This window comes from Diaporthe citri, assembly GCF_014595645.1.
Source record: "Diaporthe citri strain NFHF-8-4 chromosome Unknown scaffold_3, whole genome shotgun sequence".
Taxonomy (NCBI): domain Eukaryota; kingdom Fungi; phylum Ascomycota; class Sordariomycetes; order Diaporthales; family Diaporthaceae; genus Diaporthe; species Diaporthe citri.
The window spans coordinates 1016659-1033375 of record NW_025064848.1 but is presented as its reverse complement, the minus strand read 5'-3'; the positions used below and the strand labels follow the sequence as shown (position 1 = coordinate 1033375).

Genomic DNA, 16717 nt, shown 5'->3' with positions numbered 1-16717 from the left:
GTATGCAGTTACGCGGGTGGCTTCACGCTAGGATGATGCTAGAAACAGCAGGGAGAATGTAGAAATCGTCAGAAAATGACTGCTCTAGGAAAGGGTCCACAAGTTCTGGAAGGATAATATGTCTTGCAGACGAAAGCGGTAAGATCTAAGAACTCCCGAACCATGAAAAGCCGCAGGAGGCGATAAGCCACTCAACAAGGATGGTTGAGGTGAAGGTTGAATTACATAGATAGGAGAAAATTGTAATCATGTGGAACGATGAGTAGTAAACATTGGGAGATGAGGCAGCTATCGAAATCGGCACCACTGTTGTGGGAACAAGGAAACGGGCGGTAGTGGAAAGCCACTACAGCTCGTACAAGCCTAAACTTGCCACTGAAGAAAGCATGACGGCCATCACCATGATCAATCCTGCCAATGGGCCCTCTCCAGCCCTGGCGCCAGTTCCCTTCTCGGGCGATGAAGTTCCCTGTGGCCCAGCTGGGCTCTGCGGAGCATCGCAATTATCTGCCACGGGATTCAGCTCAAACTTGACAGGACTCCCAGGCCAGACGTCCATGTTAAAACCCCCGGCACTGAAAGTGACGTTGTTGCCCGCATGGTAGGCCTCGGAGCCAAACTCCACAAGCCCGATCCGGGCGTCAGCAGATACGAGATCGTTACGCCAGAGGTATTGCAGTAGCGGCGTGATGTCCTCGTCGAAGGACGTCTGGTCTGTTGGTGACACCCAGCTGTAGACAAGTGTGCCTCGGGTGTTTTTGCCTACGAATAGCGTGCTGCAGGGGGTTTTCTTCAGTAAGTAAATGAAAATATCAACGTCCGACCATCGAAGTCAGGGGGTGAACGAGTGAGCCACGCCCGGCACTTTGGGATGGCGCCGCTGGCAAACCCCGGTCCTCCTATGCAGAGGCAATGCATGCCGGGACGAGGCCCTTGGCGGCGCTCGGCCGAGTGCAGGGTATGACAAGCGGAGCCAAGGGGGTGGGGGCATTGGAGGCATCTGGGCGTATGGGCGCATGGTGTAACGATGCGAGTAGTGACAAGGGGAGAGGGCGGGTTGGGCTGAGCTGAGGACCGGGGGCGCTTGCAATGCAGTCCGAGGTTGCACCCAGGGGAAGCTGAAAAGCTGGACGACCGTGTTGGATAGGTGACAAGGGGGTACAGGAAAAACAACTCACAAGTTGAGGGAACCCAGCTGCTGGGTGTAACAGGTGGCATTCCCAGAATTGAAGCCTAGGGGTTGAGGCTTGCCAACTTGACCGATCCAGATCATCATCTCGTACTTGGCAGCGGTGGCAGAGGTCGCGTTGCCCTTGTCCGGGTCCATGAAGATGTCGAACGCGATGTTGGCTTTCGTTCCGACATCATTGAGGCCGTTGGCGTCGAAAGCATCCAGGCGCGCAGCCTCGTCAGCTTTAGAAACTGTACCCGGGGTGTAGGTCCACGATGCAGCCAGCCTCAGGGCGGAGATGTTAGAGACGGAAGCCGGCAGGTCGCCCGACGAGAATGTGACATGCGGGTAGGAATGCACCCCTGTATCTGGATCTCCAGGCCACTTCCATGTCGCATCAAAGCCACCGTAAGTGGGAGAACTTGCGTTGATTATCTGAACGAGTTAGCAAATTCGCGCAGGCAAGTATCCCCAGCTTGGTTTGTGCCAACCACGTGCCACTGAATGCACTTGAAGGGGGGTGGTCTGGCTCAGACAGGGTGAAACTTTGCCCATGTGTCCAACTGTCCGCATTCCATAGGGGAGCGTACCGAGAGGCACTGAAAACCGCCGTCATCAGGATTCCAGGCATTTGCACTGTCTTTTCTTTTGTTAGCATAATGTCTCAGGAGTCTGCCAAAGTAGGAAATGAATGCATGGACTCTTACAAGAGAGACCAGAGCCATCTGCGTAGCCGTTTTGACCACAAATGATGGCATCGTAGCCGTTTGTGGCCGCTGTTGAGGATGAGGATGAAGAGGACGACGACGGTTTCTCAGACGCTGTGACAGCAGAGAGCAAAGCAAGGGTGGCTGCAAGGGTGGCTGCAGACATGGATAACATTATCGTGGACCACTCTGGGCCTGGCAGGGCAAATTTTGGAAAGAGCAATGTGTGGTATGGTGAAGGTGCCTGAGGACCAGGAAGAAATGGAGAAGCTGGGTGAGATTTGTTCCGGATCAACAGGCGAGAAGTGCGCGTAGAAGACTGCCAAAAAGTAAGAAAAAGTAATGCGGCAGTGACTGGCAGCTCCCTTCGCTGCACAGCCCTAGGCGTGTCTAGACAGCTAGAAAACGTTTTGTGGAGCTACAGACAGTCACGGGTAATCCAATAAGGATCGAGAGTGGCAGCGGGCGTGCGAATATCCTACCAAGCTGTCTGTTTGCATGCCTGCCACGTATGTTGGCACGCAATGAGCCGCATAGAAAGCCTCGTGTTATTCATTTCCAACGAACTGTTGACCATCACTCACGTTTGCTTTTTTCCTGCCAGGCACATGGATAAGCCAGTGTTCGATATGCACCCTTTCCTGCAGCAGTACTTCTTCCCAACTCTGTTTGGTTCTTGGAATCACATCCGAAATGGGGGCTGAGATAAAGTTGTGTGACACGGTCTTTCTCGGGCAAGATGTTGGACCGACGTTGCCCAGCTTACCGTGAACACCCTAGGATGTTGGCTCAGTTACTTGATTTAGCCTGCAGGCATGGCTACCGAAGCGCGCCACCGATACCAGCGGCGCCCAATTGCTTCTTCGCCCTCTTTGTTCCGTACCCTGTCTTGGAAGGTGTAGTGGGGATGATATCCTTCGAGAATTTGAGCCCGCCAATATACCTCATAAATACGTGCACTTGACTACCGTGAGCCAGGTCGGCCGAATGGCTTTTCGGATCCAATAGAGCGTTTCTCCTTACGCGCCACAAGTGACACTCCCAAAAAGAAAAACGAAAAAAAGCCACCCCAGCTTGCCATTCCATGTCAGAACCTTTTTTTTTTTTTTCTCTCTTGACTGAACTTTTTCCCCAATGACCGCTGCCGCGGGTCCGGCATCCATCCGCCACAGTCAGCTGTATCATCGCTCGGTGTGACGGAACACGGTCTCCACTTTCTAGATCTCCTCTGAGATGCCAGGTGATCCCTCATGTGTCTGATATCTCTGAATGGCTGAGTTCGAGATGAAAGGGTATGATGGCTGACGCCGAGCCAGTTTGGCCCGAATGAACACAACAGATATTCCCTTCTGAGCTAGAGCTGCATGCGCTGCGGCAGCTACTGTGAGCAGGATCGAATCGGGAAGACATTCACAACCAGTCCAGGGCGCTATGCACGGGTTCAGGATCGAGACATGGTGTGCAGAGCTGTCCACGCACCTCGTTCGGTTCGATTATGGACATGCCCGTTCATCTGGAAAATGAGCCTTCATCGGACCTCCACCTAGGTGCTGAGCGGATTTGCCCCCATCATGGCTCACATCTCACCCCGTCAGACAAAGGTGTCTCAGAGCTGAAGCCGGGATCTGTGCATTGCACGTCACATTTGACCTGTTACAACGTCCGACGGACTGGACCGGACTGGTAATCTCGAGTCGACGATGGGACACTGTCTAGTTGTCTACCCGAATCAAAAAGGTGGTGCCAAAGCAGGAACATGGTGCCTAAGCGCCTAGCACAACATGGACACACGGCATACTCGGATTCACGATTGTCAGACCACGGACGAGATCTGATAGGGAAAAGATAACCCACGGACGGCGATCTTTGGCACCTCCCTGCTTTCCAGGGCAGCTTGCCCGCCGAGGACCGAAAGCCGGGTCTAGATTGATTATTGACTCAACAAAACTTGCGACTGGGCTCAAGCCTCATACAGGGACCTGGGAGTCGCGGATCGCGATGGCCAAGTTAAACAAGATGTTCAAACCGACGACAGGGAGACCAACGCGGACAGAATGAGCGGTGTCCAGCTGACCGTCCCGATTTGTAAGTATTTAACGGACATGCGCAGGTATCCGGATAACTACATATAACGATGGCATCAGAATTATCATGAGGGACTTCAACTCTGCCGGATCACACTGCACCCATCCAGTGCACTCTCCCTTCTCTGCGGTCGCCCTTCGCAATTCCGGATCCTTCGTTTGACCACCAACACAACCAGCCAGCCTGTTTCAGTGTCTCCCAAATTTCTTGCACAACTTTGTCGATCCTGTTTGCATCATGGCAACTATCCCAGAAGCGATCACCATGCCGCCCCTGTTGCGCGCTATGAGCCCAGACTCGCTCGTGACCACCAGGTCCTCGTCCTCTGGCGTCTGGGGATCTGGCGAGGCCACACCGGTGACATCTCCTCCCAGTTCCCGTGGCGAGTCTCCTGAGCGTAAGCCGGATCAACTCGATGGAGTTCCACGGCACACTCGGTCAGATGCCACCACCATCGTGACGCTTTCCTCAGCACCTCCAGTCAGGAACATCTGCTTTGTCGGAGCAGGCTTCGTTGGTGCGCACAACACCTAGTTACGTCCCCAATCTCAGTTCATCCTCTGCTCACACTCCTCCAGGTGGCCCGACGGCAGCCCTTATTGCCTACCACAACCCTTCCATCGTCGTCAACGTCGTGGACCTCAACACCGAGCGCATCGCGGCATGGAACGCGAATCACCTACCCATCCATGAGATAGGCCTGCCCAAGATCGTGCGGATCGCCCGCGATGGCACCAACGAGACTACCGTCACGGGACTTCCAGGCATGGCGGAGTCGTCCGGCCTTCGCCTGCCGGCGCGCAAGCCCAACCTCTTCTTCTCGACCAACGTCACCCCTTGCATCGCGGAGGCAGACATCATCTTCATCTGCGTCAACACACCCACCAAGACCTACGGCATCGGGGCCGGCGCCAGCGCGGACCTGGGCGCCTTGGAATCGTCGACGAGGACGATCGCGAAGAATGCCAAGAGTGGAGCGGTCATCGTTGAGAAGAGCACAGTCCCCTGTGGAACAGCGCGGATTATTTCGGATATCGTAAGTTTTCCCGAGGGTCTCACGCAGACGCCAAATGTCTCTGCTTTCAAAAACCTTCTCCCTTTCTTGGGCCTTTCTTCCCTCGTCACACAAACACGGGATTTCTCATCTGAGGCATCCCGTGTGGAAGCCCAATGGAATTACCCGTTGCAATGTCTCGGGTGACTCCTTGAAACACACTATCGACCTGCAAAAAAAGAGAGGAAAAAAGCAAGCACCATCCAGCCGCCTACGCACGTGTCGAAGCTAATGTCAACTGCCTGCCTCCACAGCTCCACCAGCACCGGCCGGAGACGACCTTCGAGGTCCTCTCGAACCCAGAGTTCCTCGCGGAGGGCTCCGCGGTGGCGAACCTGATGCGGCCCGACCGGATCCTCATCGGCAGCGGCACGGGGCTGGCCGGCCTCCGGGCTGCGTCCGCCCTGCGCGGCGTCTACGCCGCCTGGGTGCCGCCCGAGCGCGTCCTCACCGTCAACACCTTCTCGTCGGAGCTGGCCAAGCTGGTTGCCAACGCGATGCTGGCCCAGCGCATCAGCAGCGTCAACGCCGTCGGCGCGCTGTGCGAGGAGCTCGGCGCCGACGTCGAGGAGGTCAGCCGCGCGCTGGGCGCCGACTCGCGCCTGGGCCCCAAGTTCCTGCACGCCGGCGTGGGCTTCGGCGGGAGCTGCTTCGAAAAGGACATCCTCAACCTGGCGTACCTTGCCAGGTGCCTCCACCTGCCTGAGGTTGCGGACTACTGGACCAGTGTGCTGGACATCAACAGGTATCAGCGCGAGAGGTTCACAAAGACGGCCATACGCAAGCTGAATGGCACCCTCAGGGGCAAGAAGATTGCCATATTCGGCTTCGCCTTCAAGAACGGCACGAATGACACCCGCAACAGCGTCGCGGTGCACATCATCGCCGAGTTAGCCCTCGAACAGCCGAAGGAGATTGCAGTGTTCGATCCTGGCTGCGCGCCCGACGAGGTCGGACGAGATCCGAAGGATCGTCAGGGACGAGGCAATGATGAGCCGCATCAAGATTGTCAGCGGGTGGAGGCACGCCGTCGAGGGGGCTTCCGCCGTCTGCATACTCACCCAGTGGCAGCAATTTCGCGGCACGGCGGCCGTCCCGTTGAATAAGCTTGCAATTTCATCACCCAGCAAGCTTTCAAACCTGGCCTCGGACAGCGAGAAACAGCTCAGTGAAATGGACATCATCGAGCTTGAGGATCTCGCGCTCAGAACAACAGGTGCCAACTCTGAGGATCCGTTACAGAGACTCGTGCCCCGAGTCTCCTGTGAAGCTGGCTGCAGGGAATGCCAGAGGAACTCTACGCTGTCCGGGGACAAGGACGTCGTGGACTGGGAGATGGTGGCAACTCTGATGGAGAAGCACAGCTGGGTGTTTGACGGCAGGAACGTGGTGGACAGCATTTACCTGAAGTCTCTCGGCTTCAAGGTTCACAGCATTGGAAAGGGACTCTGATGGCCAAACAGTCATATCGAGCAAATACATACAATTCTTCGCATCTAGATCGAGCTTCTTAGATACTGTCTAATTCAGAAATGGTCAACTATCCTCACAAAAAGTCTCAGGAATATCACCCAAAGTTTGCTTGATTGGATTTGACTGGCCAATTCTTCGCGATACACGGTCAAATACGTCACAGTCACACAGCATACGGCCTGCTGCAACCAAGGCCGCCACCATGTCCTTCGGGCCCGAGCCAATATCTCTATCTCCATGGGCAAATTCCCACTGGGGAGGGCTGGGCATGCAGCATAAAACATATAACTATTTTCTAGCCACATGAGACGCAGGCACAGGTCGAGTTATCGGACTCCCATGCCCATGACCCTTGAAAATGTAGTCCTACCACACCAATGACCCCCACCGCTAAAACGCCCGGTAGTTCACTCAGCCCTATTACTGCCATCCAAATTGCTACCATCCCATTCCCATTGCCACTTCAATTTAAATCCCATGCAGACTCGAGGTGAATCCAGCAAATCACAGCCGTAGCACATATCAAGGTAACGGCCAAGCCTACCCAGCCTTGCACGCACCGCATATCGCACGGCATAACCTAGCCTACCACCTTAGATTCCCGCATATGCCCATGCACCCCTTCGGAGAGCATCGATAGCTCGAGGGAATTTATGCATCTTCCGGGGGGGAAGCTTCCCGCATCCAGCCCGTAATTATATTGTTGACGTTGCCGGCTGCCACCCTCTCTCCTTTTCGACATGCACATGCACTCACACAGCATCATACGAAGAACCCCTCGGAGACAGTGGGAGAGAGGCGCCCCCAGCCCACGCTCGGCTGGCGACCCGACGCCACGCAGCAGCAACAAGAATTTTTGGGCCCAGTTCTCGACGGAATGCCGCTGGTTCCGTATGCAGTCCTCGGATGTGGCGGCGGCTGTCTTGCAGAGGCGACTATGATGAACAGCCCGCAGGGCGGCCTGACTCCCGAACATCCCCGCTTGGCCGGACTGGCATGCTCTCCTCTGGAGCACAATAGACCGCACAATCGTTGTCCCCTGTCAGCCTCAATATCCGGGGTCGAGTCCTGTGGGACAACCTCCCGTGGGACAGCCTAGTGGTATAAATTCCTGGTGGAACATCTTGCAGGAGACAGCGTCACAGCACGCCCATGGTCCGACGCAGACTTTCAAAGAAATGATGTCCAATTGCTACTGCTTCTCGATAAAACTACTCGAGAAGACTGATACCCTAACTCAACCAAGCCCCTTTTTTTTCAGGGAGATGTGTACTGCAAAAGAAGACATGAAGAAAAACAAGTACACATAGAAAAACAACAGGTATTCATTCCCCCAATCGCATGCCCGTTCCCAAAAAAAGAAAAGGGACTTATGTAGAACTGCCCCGCCGCCCGTACTACACTGATCGTGTCCGCCAGCCAGCCACACGGGCGCACATACACAAAAGTCCGGCCCGCTCCTCTCCCGCGCCGTGGTGAAACGCAATCTAGGTAACGCTACGAAAATCAAGCCGCACAGGAAAGTCCAGGTCCAAGGGGTGGGTGGACAGAGAGAAAGAGGCAGGTGTTGTCCCTTCTCTAACCCTTGACGATCTTGCAGACCAGATCCGTTCCGTCGACGGAATCGCCCTCGCGGACCTGGAGCGACGACACCTTGCCGTTGTGGGGCGCGGAGATGACCATTTCCTAGTAATCATGTTAGATCCAGACTCATGATTGGGAAAGCGGTGTTGTAATTTGAGTAAGTAAAACCTGAGGGAACTTACCATCTTCATGGCGCTGAGAACAGCAAGAGGGTCTCCCTTCTTGACCTCGGTGCCCTCGTGGACGCGGAGCTCCACCAGCACGCCGGCCATGGGGGCACCGACCTGGCTACTGTCGGTGGGGTCGGCCTTGGGGCGGCTGACGTTCTCGACGCTGGCCTTCTTGTCGTCGACAGTGACCTGCCTGACCTCGCCGTTCATCTCGTAGAACACCTCTCGCTGTCCCGTATGCTCCGTCAGGGGCCCGATGGCGAGCAGCTTCAGGATGAGCACCTTGCCCTTCTCGAGCTCGACGTGGAACTCCTCGCCGATCTCCGGCTTGGTGAGGAAGTACTTGGTCGGCAGGACCGAGAGATCACCGAACTTGAGGGTGAAGTCCTTGTAGTCCTCGAAGACCTTGGGGTACATGACATACGACGCGACGTCACACTCTGTAATGCCAGCGCCGTACTTCTTGGCGAGATCGCGCCTGACCTTGGCGAAGTCGACAGGCTCGAGGAACAAGCCAGGGCGCTTGTCGAGCTTCCTGCGTCCACGGAGTGCATCTGTGCGGAGTGGCTCGGGGAAGCCACCGTAAGGCTGTCCCATCAAGCCCTCGAGGAACTCAAGGACTGAGCCGGGGAAGTCGAGCTCCTTGGCCCGCGCCTTGACATCCTCTTCGGACAGCTTGTTGGAGACCATGAACTGGGCCAGATCACCGACGACCTTAGAAGTGGGTGTGACTTTGACGATGTCGCCGAGGAGGTCGTTGGCTTGCTCGTAGGCCTTCTTGGTCTCGAGCCATTGGGAGCCCAGACCAAGCTGCTGGGCCTGGAACATCATGTTCGTGAGCTGCCCACCTGGGATTTCGTGCTCGTACACCTCGGGGTCGGGTCCTGCAAGATGAGCCTCAAATGGCGAGTACAGCAGGCGAAGCTGGGACCAGTAGGTGTCCAGGGCACGGACGTGGTGGACATTCAGGCCAGGGTCGAGGTTGGTTCCCTCGAGGGAGGCGAGCAGGGCGTTGATGCTGGGCTGCGATGTCATACCAGACATGCTGTCACTGCAGGCGTCAACGGCATCAGCGCCGTACTCAGCACAAGCGACCATGGAGGCGACACCAGTACCGGCCGAGTCGTGCGTGTGCACGTGAATGGGCAGGTCAGGGTACTTCTTGCGGATCGCGCCGATCAGCAACTTCGCGGCATGGGGCTTGAGCACACCAGCCATATCCTTCACGCCGAGGACGTGGATGTCAAGCTTCACGAGCTTGTCAACCAGGTCGAGGTAGTACTCCAGGTTGTACTTCTTCTTGGGGTTGAGCATGTCTCCAGAGTAGCACACAGTACCCTCAACGACACCACCGGCCTTGTGGACAGCCTTAATGCCAACCTCAAGCTGGTCAATGTCGTTCAAAGCATCGAAGACACGGAAGATGTCAACACCGTTCTTCTTGGCCTGGTCGACGAATTGGTCAATGGCGTTGTCGGGCAGAGAGGAATAAGCCACGCCGTTGGCGCCTCGGAGAAGCATCTGGAAGGGGATGTTGGGGATAAGCTTGCGCATCTTTCGCAGCCTGTCCCAAGGATCCTCGTAGAGGAAACGCATGGCGACGTCGAATGTCGCTCCACCCCAGCATTCCAGACTGTACAGGTTTGCCAGGGCATGGCTCGTCTCCTTGGCGATATTGCACAGGTCGACAGTCCGGACACGGGTGGCCAGCAGAGACTGGTGGGCATCTCTCCATGTGGTGTCCATCAGCAAAGTGCCCTTGTATTCACGGACAGCCTTTGCGAAAGCCGCAGGACCTTGCTCCACAATGATGTTTCGCCATCCCTTGGTTGAGGGCTTGCTGACATCGAGCTTGTTGCCGGTGTCATCGTGGAGTTCAGGAATGATGATCTCGCCCTTGAACTTGGGCTCGCCGACCTGCCCCTTGATGCTGCTTCCGTTGACTGTAAGATCACCCAGATATGCGAGCAGCTTCTGAGCACGGTTCTGAGAGCCAATGAGGTCAAAGAGCGACGGGGTGTCGTCGATGAAGGTGGTCCAGCAGTTGCCGTTGACAAACACCTCATTTGTCAGAAGAGAGGCAAGGAAGGGGATGTTCGTCTCTGCTATGCGTTAGTCACTCACTCCGGAGAAATGCGGCCAAGAAAAGTGTTAAAACGTACTGACGCCTCTGATGCGAAATTCGACGATAGACCTTAGAACCTTGCGACGAGAGATCTCGTATGTAGAGCCGTGGGCCGTGAGCTTAGTTAGCTAAAATTTTGGCCCGTCGTTAGCACTGATATTCAAAAGCCTGGAATTGGTTGCAATGCAAGATGAGAGACAGTCGATGTAGTCGACAGTAGTCACCCGTATGGGCAAACGGTCGACCAATATGGTAGACGATCTATGCATGCGGTAGACAATCACCGCACATGGCACACAGTCAACACATAGGAGATATTTTAGAAGCTTCTTACCAAGGAGTCATAGTAGGCTGCAGTTTAGTAGACACAAGTTAGCATTTGTCCATGAGCTAGAAGAAAGTAGTTGACAGTAGGAAATGGGCAACAAGAAAAAAAAACCGGAAAATATCTGAACGATGGCTTTGTAACATGAAGGGCCGGCCGGTTCCAGGGGGATTTAGTGATGTTGGCCGAAATTCGACGACGTCCAAAAGCTCAAAGTCCACGAGTCAACGCCAACGGCCACCCGTAAGTCAACGTACACAAGTCGACGTCAGCAATAATGATGTTGTACGCAACTCGACCACGCCCATAAGCTCAGAGTCCACGGGTCGACATCCACCAGTCGACATCAACAAGCCACTCGCACGTCGACATCGGCAAGTCGACGTGCACAGGTCAACATCCACGAGTCGGCATCAGGCAGCCACTCGCAAGCCGATGCTCATCAGACGCCCATGAGTCGACACCCAAAGGTCAACGGCAATTCGAAGGTCCAAAGTCACCCGCAAGTCGACACCCAAGTCATCTGCGAGTCGACACTCGGGAGTCGACAATCAGGAGTCGACACTCAGGAGTCAACTTCACTTTCGACGGACTGGTTGATGTGGCGGGACGACTTCAAATGTCGTTTAAGATGGGTCGCATCTTTGCAGGCCAAGTCGCAGGTCGGACAATAGAACTTCTTTGCGGCGATGTTCGCGGCCCTCAGACGGGCGTACCGGGGGTTGACAGTAGGAGGAGCATACTCGGCGCCCTGCGCGGCAGCTGCCTTGGCATTCTTCTCATGAGTGCGCGACTTTTCGTGACGCAACAGTAGGCCGCGCTCCCCGCAAGACTTGTTGCAGACAGGACAGTGGTACTTTTTTGCGGCGATATTGTCGGCGTGCCATTTCGCCTTGTATTGTCGATCGACTTCGAGGGCAGCTTGATATCGGGGGTCCGAAGAAAGGTCGGGAGCGGGACCATCAGTAGCCTGGACGTCGTCCATTACCGAGTCGGCGGTCTCTTGATCATTGACAGGCGAGTCGAGCACGTCTAGATCATCTACGTTTGGATCATCGACGACCGACCGGCCAGCTTTCGCAGCCCTCCTCTTGTGCAAGTCCGACTTGAGATGATCAATCAACCAGGTTTTTTGGCCGAATGAGACATCGCATACGTCGTCGTAGTATCTGTCGGAAGTCTTGTTTGCGAGTTTCCACAAGCCTGCCTTCGTAGTCGGGACGACGCCGTTGACGTTGTCGATGTGTTTCTGAGTGAGAAGTGGACATCCAAGTGATTCTGGTCAGGGCAGGCAACGTTGCAGACGTCACAGCTGAACCTTCGTGACTCCAGTGCCTCGGCTCTGTATCGCCGTTCATTCTCCCTTATCTCGTCGATCCTCCTTTCGAAGTGGGCTGTCAGCTCGTCAGGGGCAAGCCCACTGGCAGTTCCCAACGTGAGACCCTCGCCATAGGCAGAGTGAGTGCACAAACCATCGTACTCAAACGACTCGAATGACCACGGGCATATATCAGGCAGACGTGATTCGCGCGCCTTCGAATTCATGGCCCCGAAGACGATCGAAAAGATAGCTTCGAGGGTGAGGAATAGATCGCGCAGTCGGAATCTCATTGCAGGAGGTGGAATTGGTGCCCGGCACAGAATGCATCTGTGCGTGATAGTGTAGCCATCTTCCAGGGCCTCCTTGACCAACCGAGGCAGGTTGACTTCCTCATCGTAGTCTTGAAAGCGACTCTGAGCACCGTCGATCGAGTTTGTGGCGGAACCAACGTAAAAGTCGGGCCGACAGTCGACCTTCTCGAGAACAAGACCATAGATAACCCAAGACGACTCGGCGATCGTCGAAAGGCTCTTGAAGTAGTCGATTTTGGGTGGCTTAGGAGCTTGGACGACGTCCGAGATTCCCGGAACGAAGGAGATGCGCGTGTCTTCCATGAACTCTTCAAGCAGGTCCTGAGACTCAAATCGCGGGACAGAGACAGCAGACTGATGGACGATGGGCGGTGCTCGAAGTAGGAACGCCCAAACGAGCCACGACACGTAATCTGGAACGTCGAAGGCCATGTTGTCGACGTGGGACGCTGTGTTGACTGACTGTCGACGGTAGATGATCTGCAAGTCTACGGTAGACGACAAACCGACTGGCTGACGGTAGACGCTGTGCTGACGCTGACAAGTATGTTGACGCTTTCACGATGTTGGTGATTGGTAGACGCTGCGTTGACTCTCTACGGTAGACGATGTGTCGACGCCTTCAGATTGTTGACGGTCGGGAGGACGATGCTCCGCGGGGAAGTGAAGAGCCTCATGACCGCAAAAATTCTGTCGTTTGTAGCAAATCCAGTCCTGGGGAAGGTACGGGTTGACTCGAGGCTGCGGGCCAGGCAAGAGCAGGAGCATGTTGGTGGCTGTGTTCCAGTGGGAAGGAGCGCGGGACCCCCTGTCCATGTGGTCGAGATGGATCATCCAGAAGGGGAAAGAAGGAAGTAACAAATGAAATAGATAGGAAAAAATTTACAAGGGGGCAGAAAGGGAAAGAGAGACTCACGGGTGATGACAGCACCGGCGAAACCGTTGCCACCATCCAGACGGACACCGTTGCCACCAGCACTGCGGTAGACCTCAATGCGGCCGGTGTCAGGCTGGAAGCCCTTGGCCGGGTCCTCGGTGGTGATACGGCACTGGATGGCGAAGCCCCGGGTGGAGATGCGGTCCTGGGTGAGGCCGAGCTGGGCGAGGGTCGCGCCGGCTGCGATCTGGATCTGGGCGGCGACGATGTCGATGCCCGTGATCTCCTCGGTGATGGTGTGCTCGACCTGGATGCGGGGGTTGATCTCGATGAAGTAGTACCTGTTCTGCTGGTCGACCAGGAACTCTGCGGTGCCGGCGTTGCGGTAGCCAACCGACTTTGCAAGGCGGACGGCGTCGTTGAGCATGGAGTCGCGGACCTCGGTGGGCAGGTCCTTGGCCGGGGCGATCTCGACGACCTTCTGGTGCCGCCTCTGGACGGAGCAGTCACGCTCGTACAGGTGCACAATGTTGCCATGGTTGTCACCGAGAAGCTGCACCTCGATGTGCTTGGGCTTGTCGAGGAAGCGCTCGACGAAGACGGTGCCGTTGCCGAAGGCCGACTTTGCCTCGGACGTGGCGCGCTCGAAGTTCTCCTTCAGCGATTCCTGGTCGCGGACCACACGCATGCCACGGCCACCACCTCCGTAGGCGGCCTTGATGATGATCGGGAAGCCATATTGGTCGGTGAAGCTCTTGACCTCCTCGAACTTCTCCACTGCGCCCTCTGTTCCGGGGACGACGGGTACGTTTGCCTTGATGGCGATCTTTCGGGCAGAGACCTTGTCTCCGAGGGAGTCGATGACCTCGGCCGTAGGTCCGACGAACTGTTTCGGACGCAAGAGATCAGCTCGGTGCCAATTGCCGCGAGGGAGAAGTAACCTCGGCTACAGGCGGAAATGCAAGGCCATGTGGAACGGGGCCAGGGGATGGAGAAACTTACGATAAGGCCAGCCTTCTCGACATTCTTCGCGAATTCGGCATTCTCAGACAAGAACCCGTAACCTTCCGCACCGTCAGTGTCATGTTTCTCGCGTGAAGCCCGGCGAGATGTCGGGATGCAGAAGTGTCGGTAATGGCAAACTCACCAGGGTGGATCATCTGGGCGCCATGCTCAAGTGCGATCTTGATAATCTCGTCGCCCGCGAGATAAGCGCCAACAGGGGTGTACTGTCCGCGCTTGCCAATGACGTAGGCCTCGTCGGCCTCTGTTCAACAGAACCAAATGTTAGAGTTTTGCCCACGATGACTTCGCCTCGAAGCGGGGGAGAGGGGTCGAGCCAGTAGGGCCAATGCTGCGTACTTTGCCTGTGCATGCTGAGACGGTCCTCATAACTGCGAGAGTCAGTACTCTGCGTCCCAATTGGCGCTATCGCTGCTGCTGCTGCGGTCGGGTTCCAGGGTGTGTGCAGCTAGCTTACCTGAAGACAGCAATGGTGTGCAATGAAAGCTCGTGAGCCTGCAAAATCAAATCAGCACAAACCAATTGGTTCGGGGTTCAGGAATGTGCTCACTGTTCTGAAGATCTACAAAGCCGGGAAAGACATATTGTCAGCATCATGTTCTCTGTTCCTCTCTTACCGGGGTCCTGGTTCCCGGGTCTGGCTCTCGCTTTCTCTCGGTTCTGGACCTACACGAATAGCTGCAAGTAGTATCAGTAGGTGCGCACAACGACTTACACCGGTTGTAGGGTCATAGGAGAGGGGGCCAAGACTTACGAATCTCTCCACGGTTCGCAACTGTAATCAGCAAAAAAGCAACGTCAGCAATCTGTTGTACCATCCAACCGCATGACGCGGTGCTTCCAAAGCTGTCGGACTTTCGTCTCGGACATCTCGCTCCAGTCCAGGGCAGGACTCGACACCGCGCTGGTGATTGACTCACCGAGGATCTTGCTCAACTGCATTATAGTAGAGTTGGCACGAATGCGGTGGATGGACTGGGCCTGCTTGGGGGCCTCGCCCTCCTCGAAGACCTCCTCCACCTTATCGTTGCTCGTCGCAGCCGCCATTGTGTGGTGCTTGAGGGGCGGGGTATGTGTCTGGGCTGGGATGTGGTTCAGGCGACCGGGCGAGGAATCTCAAGAGGAATCTCGAGAGCACGGTGGGAGTGCGGCCTTTGGTCTAGTACTTGTACTTCGCAGATGACTCCTTGTTGTTGTGGGCTCGGAGCTCTGGAATGGCGGGGCTATGGCTATCAGCGCGACAGCAACAGCGGGGCCAGCGGACAGAGGGGAGCTCGGAGCTTGGAGCTTCCCAGGTATAGTGGGCGGGCAGGCCTAGTCTCGTTTGGTGACTCCGACCTCGATGGTATAGGGTATTTTCTTGCTGGAGGAAAACAACAATGGTAGGCTAAAAAAAAAAATTGGAGGGTATGAAATGAAGAGGGAAGAAATAAATGAGCAAGGCCCGGCCTCCGACAGCGGTCAGTATTTCTACTACTGGAGCTAGTCTCTGGACAATTTGCGTGGGGTGCTTGTGAAGTGCTGGAGTGTGAATGGTCGTAGACAAGCTCGCTTGGTCTAGTAAGAGGCTACGAAATTGCTGGAACTCGGGGGGCTTATCCTTTTAGCTCTGATCTGGACTCTCCTGGGCTCGGGCTCTGTCTGGGATGGCTGGAGGGGACCTGGATGGATGCAGGATGAGGGGTTTTGTTCACATGGTTCAGCCCAAGCTATCTTGTTCGGACCCGGTACCACTAGCTGTGTCATCGCCATGACCATCCACCCTTTCTCTGAGTTATCTCCCTCCCACTGTCTGCAACACCCAGATGGGACTGATTACATCAAGAAGTCTTGGGCTGTCGAACTTGAATCCTTCAACGTTCCTGACCCCGGGTTCCCAAGCCCCAGCCGGCCCTCTGTTTGGCCTTTGTGCTCACATGTTCACACCGTTCGAGAAGTTGCAGCTCGTTCGAGGCACAGCCGCCAGAGGTCAAAAATAGATAGGATGAGAATGAATGTCCCTCCATCCATCCTGCGAAGATCTCCCGACACAACTCTGCCCCGGCTGCCAAACCCATGGACATGCAGACCTGAAGCTGTTTCCCATCAGAGCTTATCCCACAATGATCCCTCCACCGCCAAGCTCACTCGTGCACCTCAATTACGCGGTACCGCTGCTTGAGTCTCAACCTGCAGCTCTTGGCTGTGAGACCCTGATGGATCGAAACGGCCTCGTCGAACTGGAATTGTTCCGGAGCCCATGCCGACCTCGACTCACGCTGGCCCTCCACCCCTAATGCCTGGGAGATCTGGCATGTTGGACAGGGCGATGTGCCGGGGAGCTCGCATCATCGATCCCAGCTCACCAAAGCCCGCTTCAACAAAACACACCCCACCTTGGGTGTTGACATGTGCTGTTGCAGATGGATCTTTTTTTGACTCAACCTAGGCGGTGGAACCCCACGCTGGGCCACCGGGAGCTCTGCCCAGGTCCGAGACCCTGCTGCTCCCT

At 55.7% G+C, this 16717-nt stretch overlaps 3 protein-coding genes across 3 annotated transcripts; 1 reads left to right on the top strand and 2 right to left on the bottom strand.

Moving 5' to 3' along the window:
- Positions 1–346: 346 nt before the first annotated feature.
- INS49_007886 (uncharacterized protein) lies at positions 347–2053 on the bottom strand (the record flags this gene model as incomplete). The annotated part of the gene is made up of 4 exons (XM_043168632.1): positions 347–776; positions 1179–1606; positions 1762–1811; positions 1879–2053. 4 exons carry the CDS (start codon positions 2051–2053, stop codon positions 347–349), a joined length of 1083 nt encoding a protein of 360 aa, XP_043026312.1.
- Positions 2054–4200: 2147 nt separating this feature from the next.
- Positions 4201–6469, top strand: INS49_007885 (uncharacterized protein; the record flags this gene model as incomplete). Its single annotated transcript, XM_043168631.1, has 4 exons — positions 4201–4480; positions 4542–4999; positions 5272–5906; positions 5968–6469. The coding sequence occupies 4 exons, from the start codon at positions 4201–4203 to the stop codon at positions 6467–6469; spliced, it is 1875 nt and encodes a 624-aa protein (XP_043026311.1).
- A 1599-nt stretch (positions 6470–8068) lies between these two features.
- Positions 8069–15273, bottom strand: INS49_007884 (uncharacterized protein; the record flags this gene model as incomplete). Its single annotated transcript, XM_043168630.1, has 15 exons — positions 8069–8176; positions 8257–10346; positions 10407–10497; positions 10704–10720; positions 11364–11863; positions 12013–12814; positions 13243–14089; positions 14206–14267; positions 14351–14470; positions 14566–14597; positions 14684–14721; positions 14777–14788; positions 14897–14904; positions 14981–15001; positions 15042–15273. The coding sequence occupies 15 exons, from the start codon at positions 15271–15273 to the stop codon at positions 8069–8071; spliced, it is 4980 nt and encodes a 1659-aa protein (XP_043026310.1).
- Between the last annotated feature and the right edge of the window lie 1444 nt (positions 15274–16717).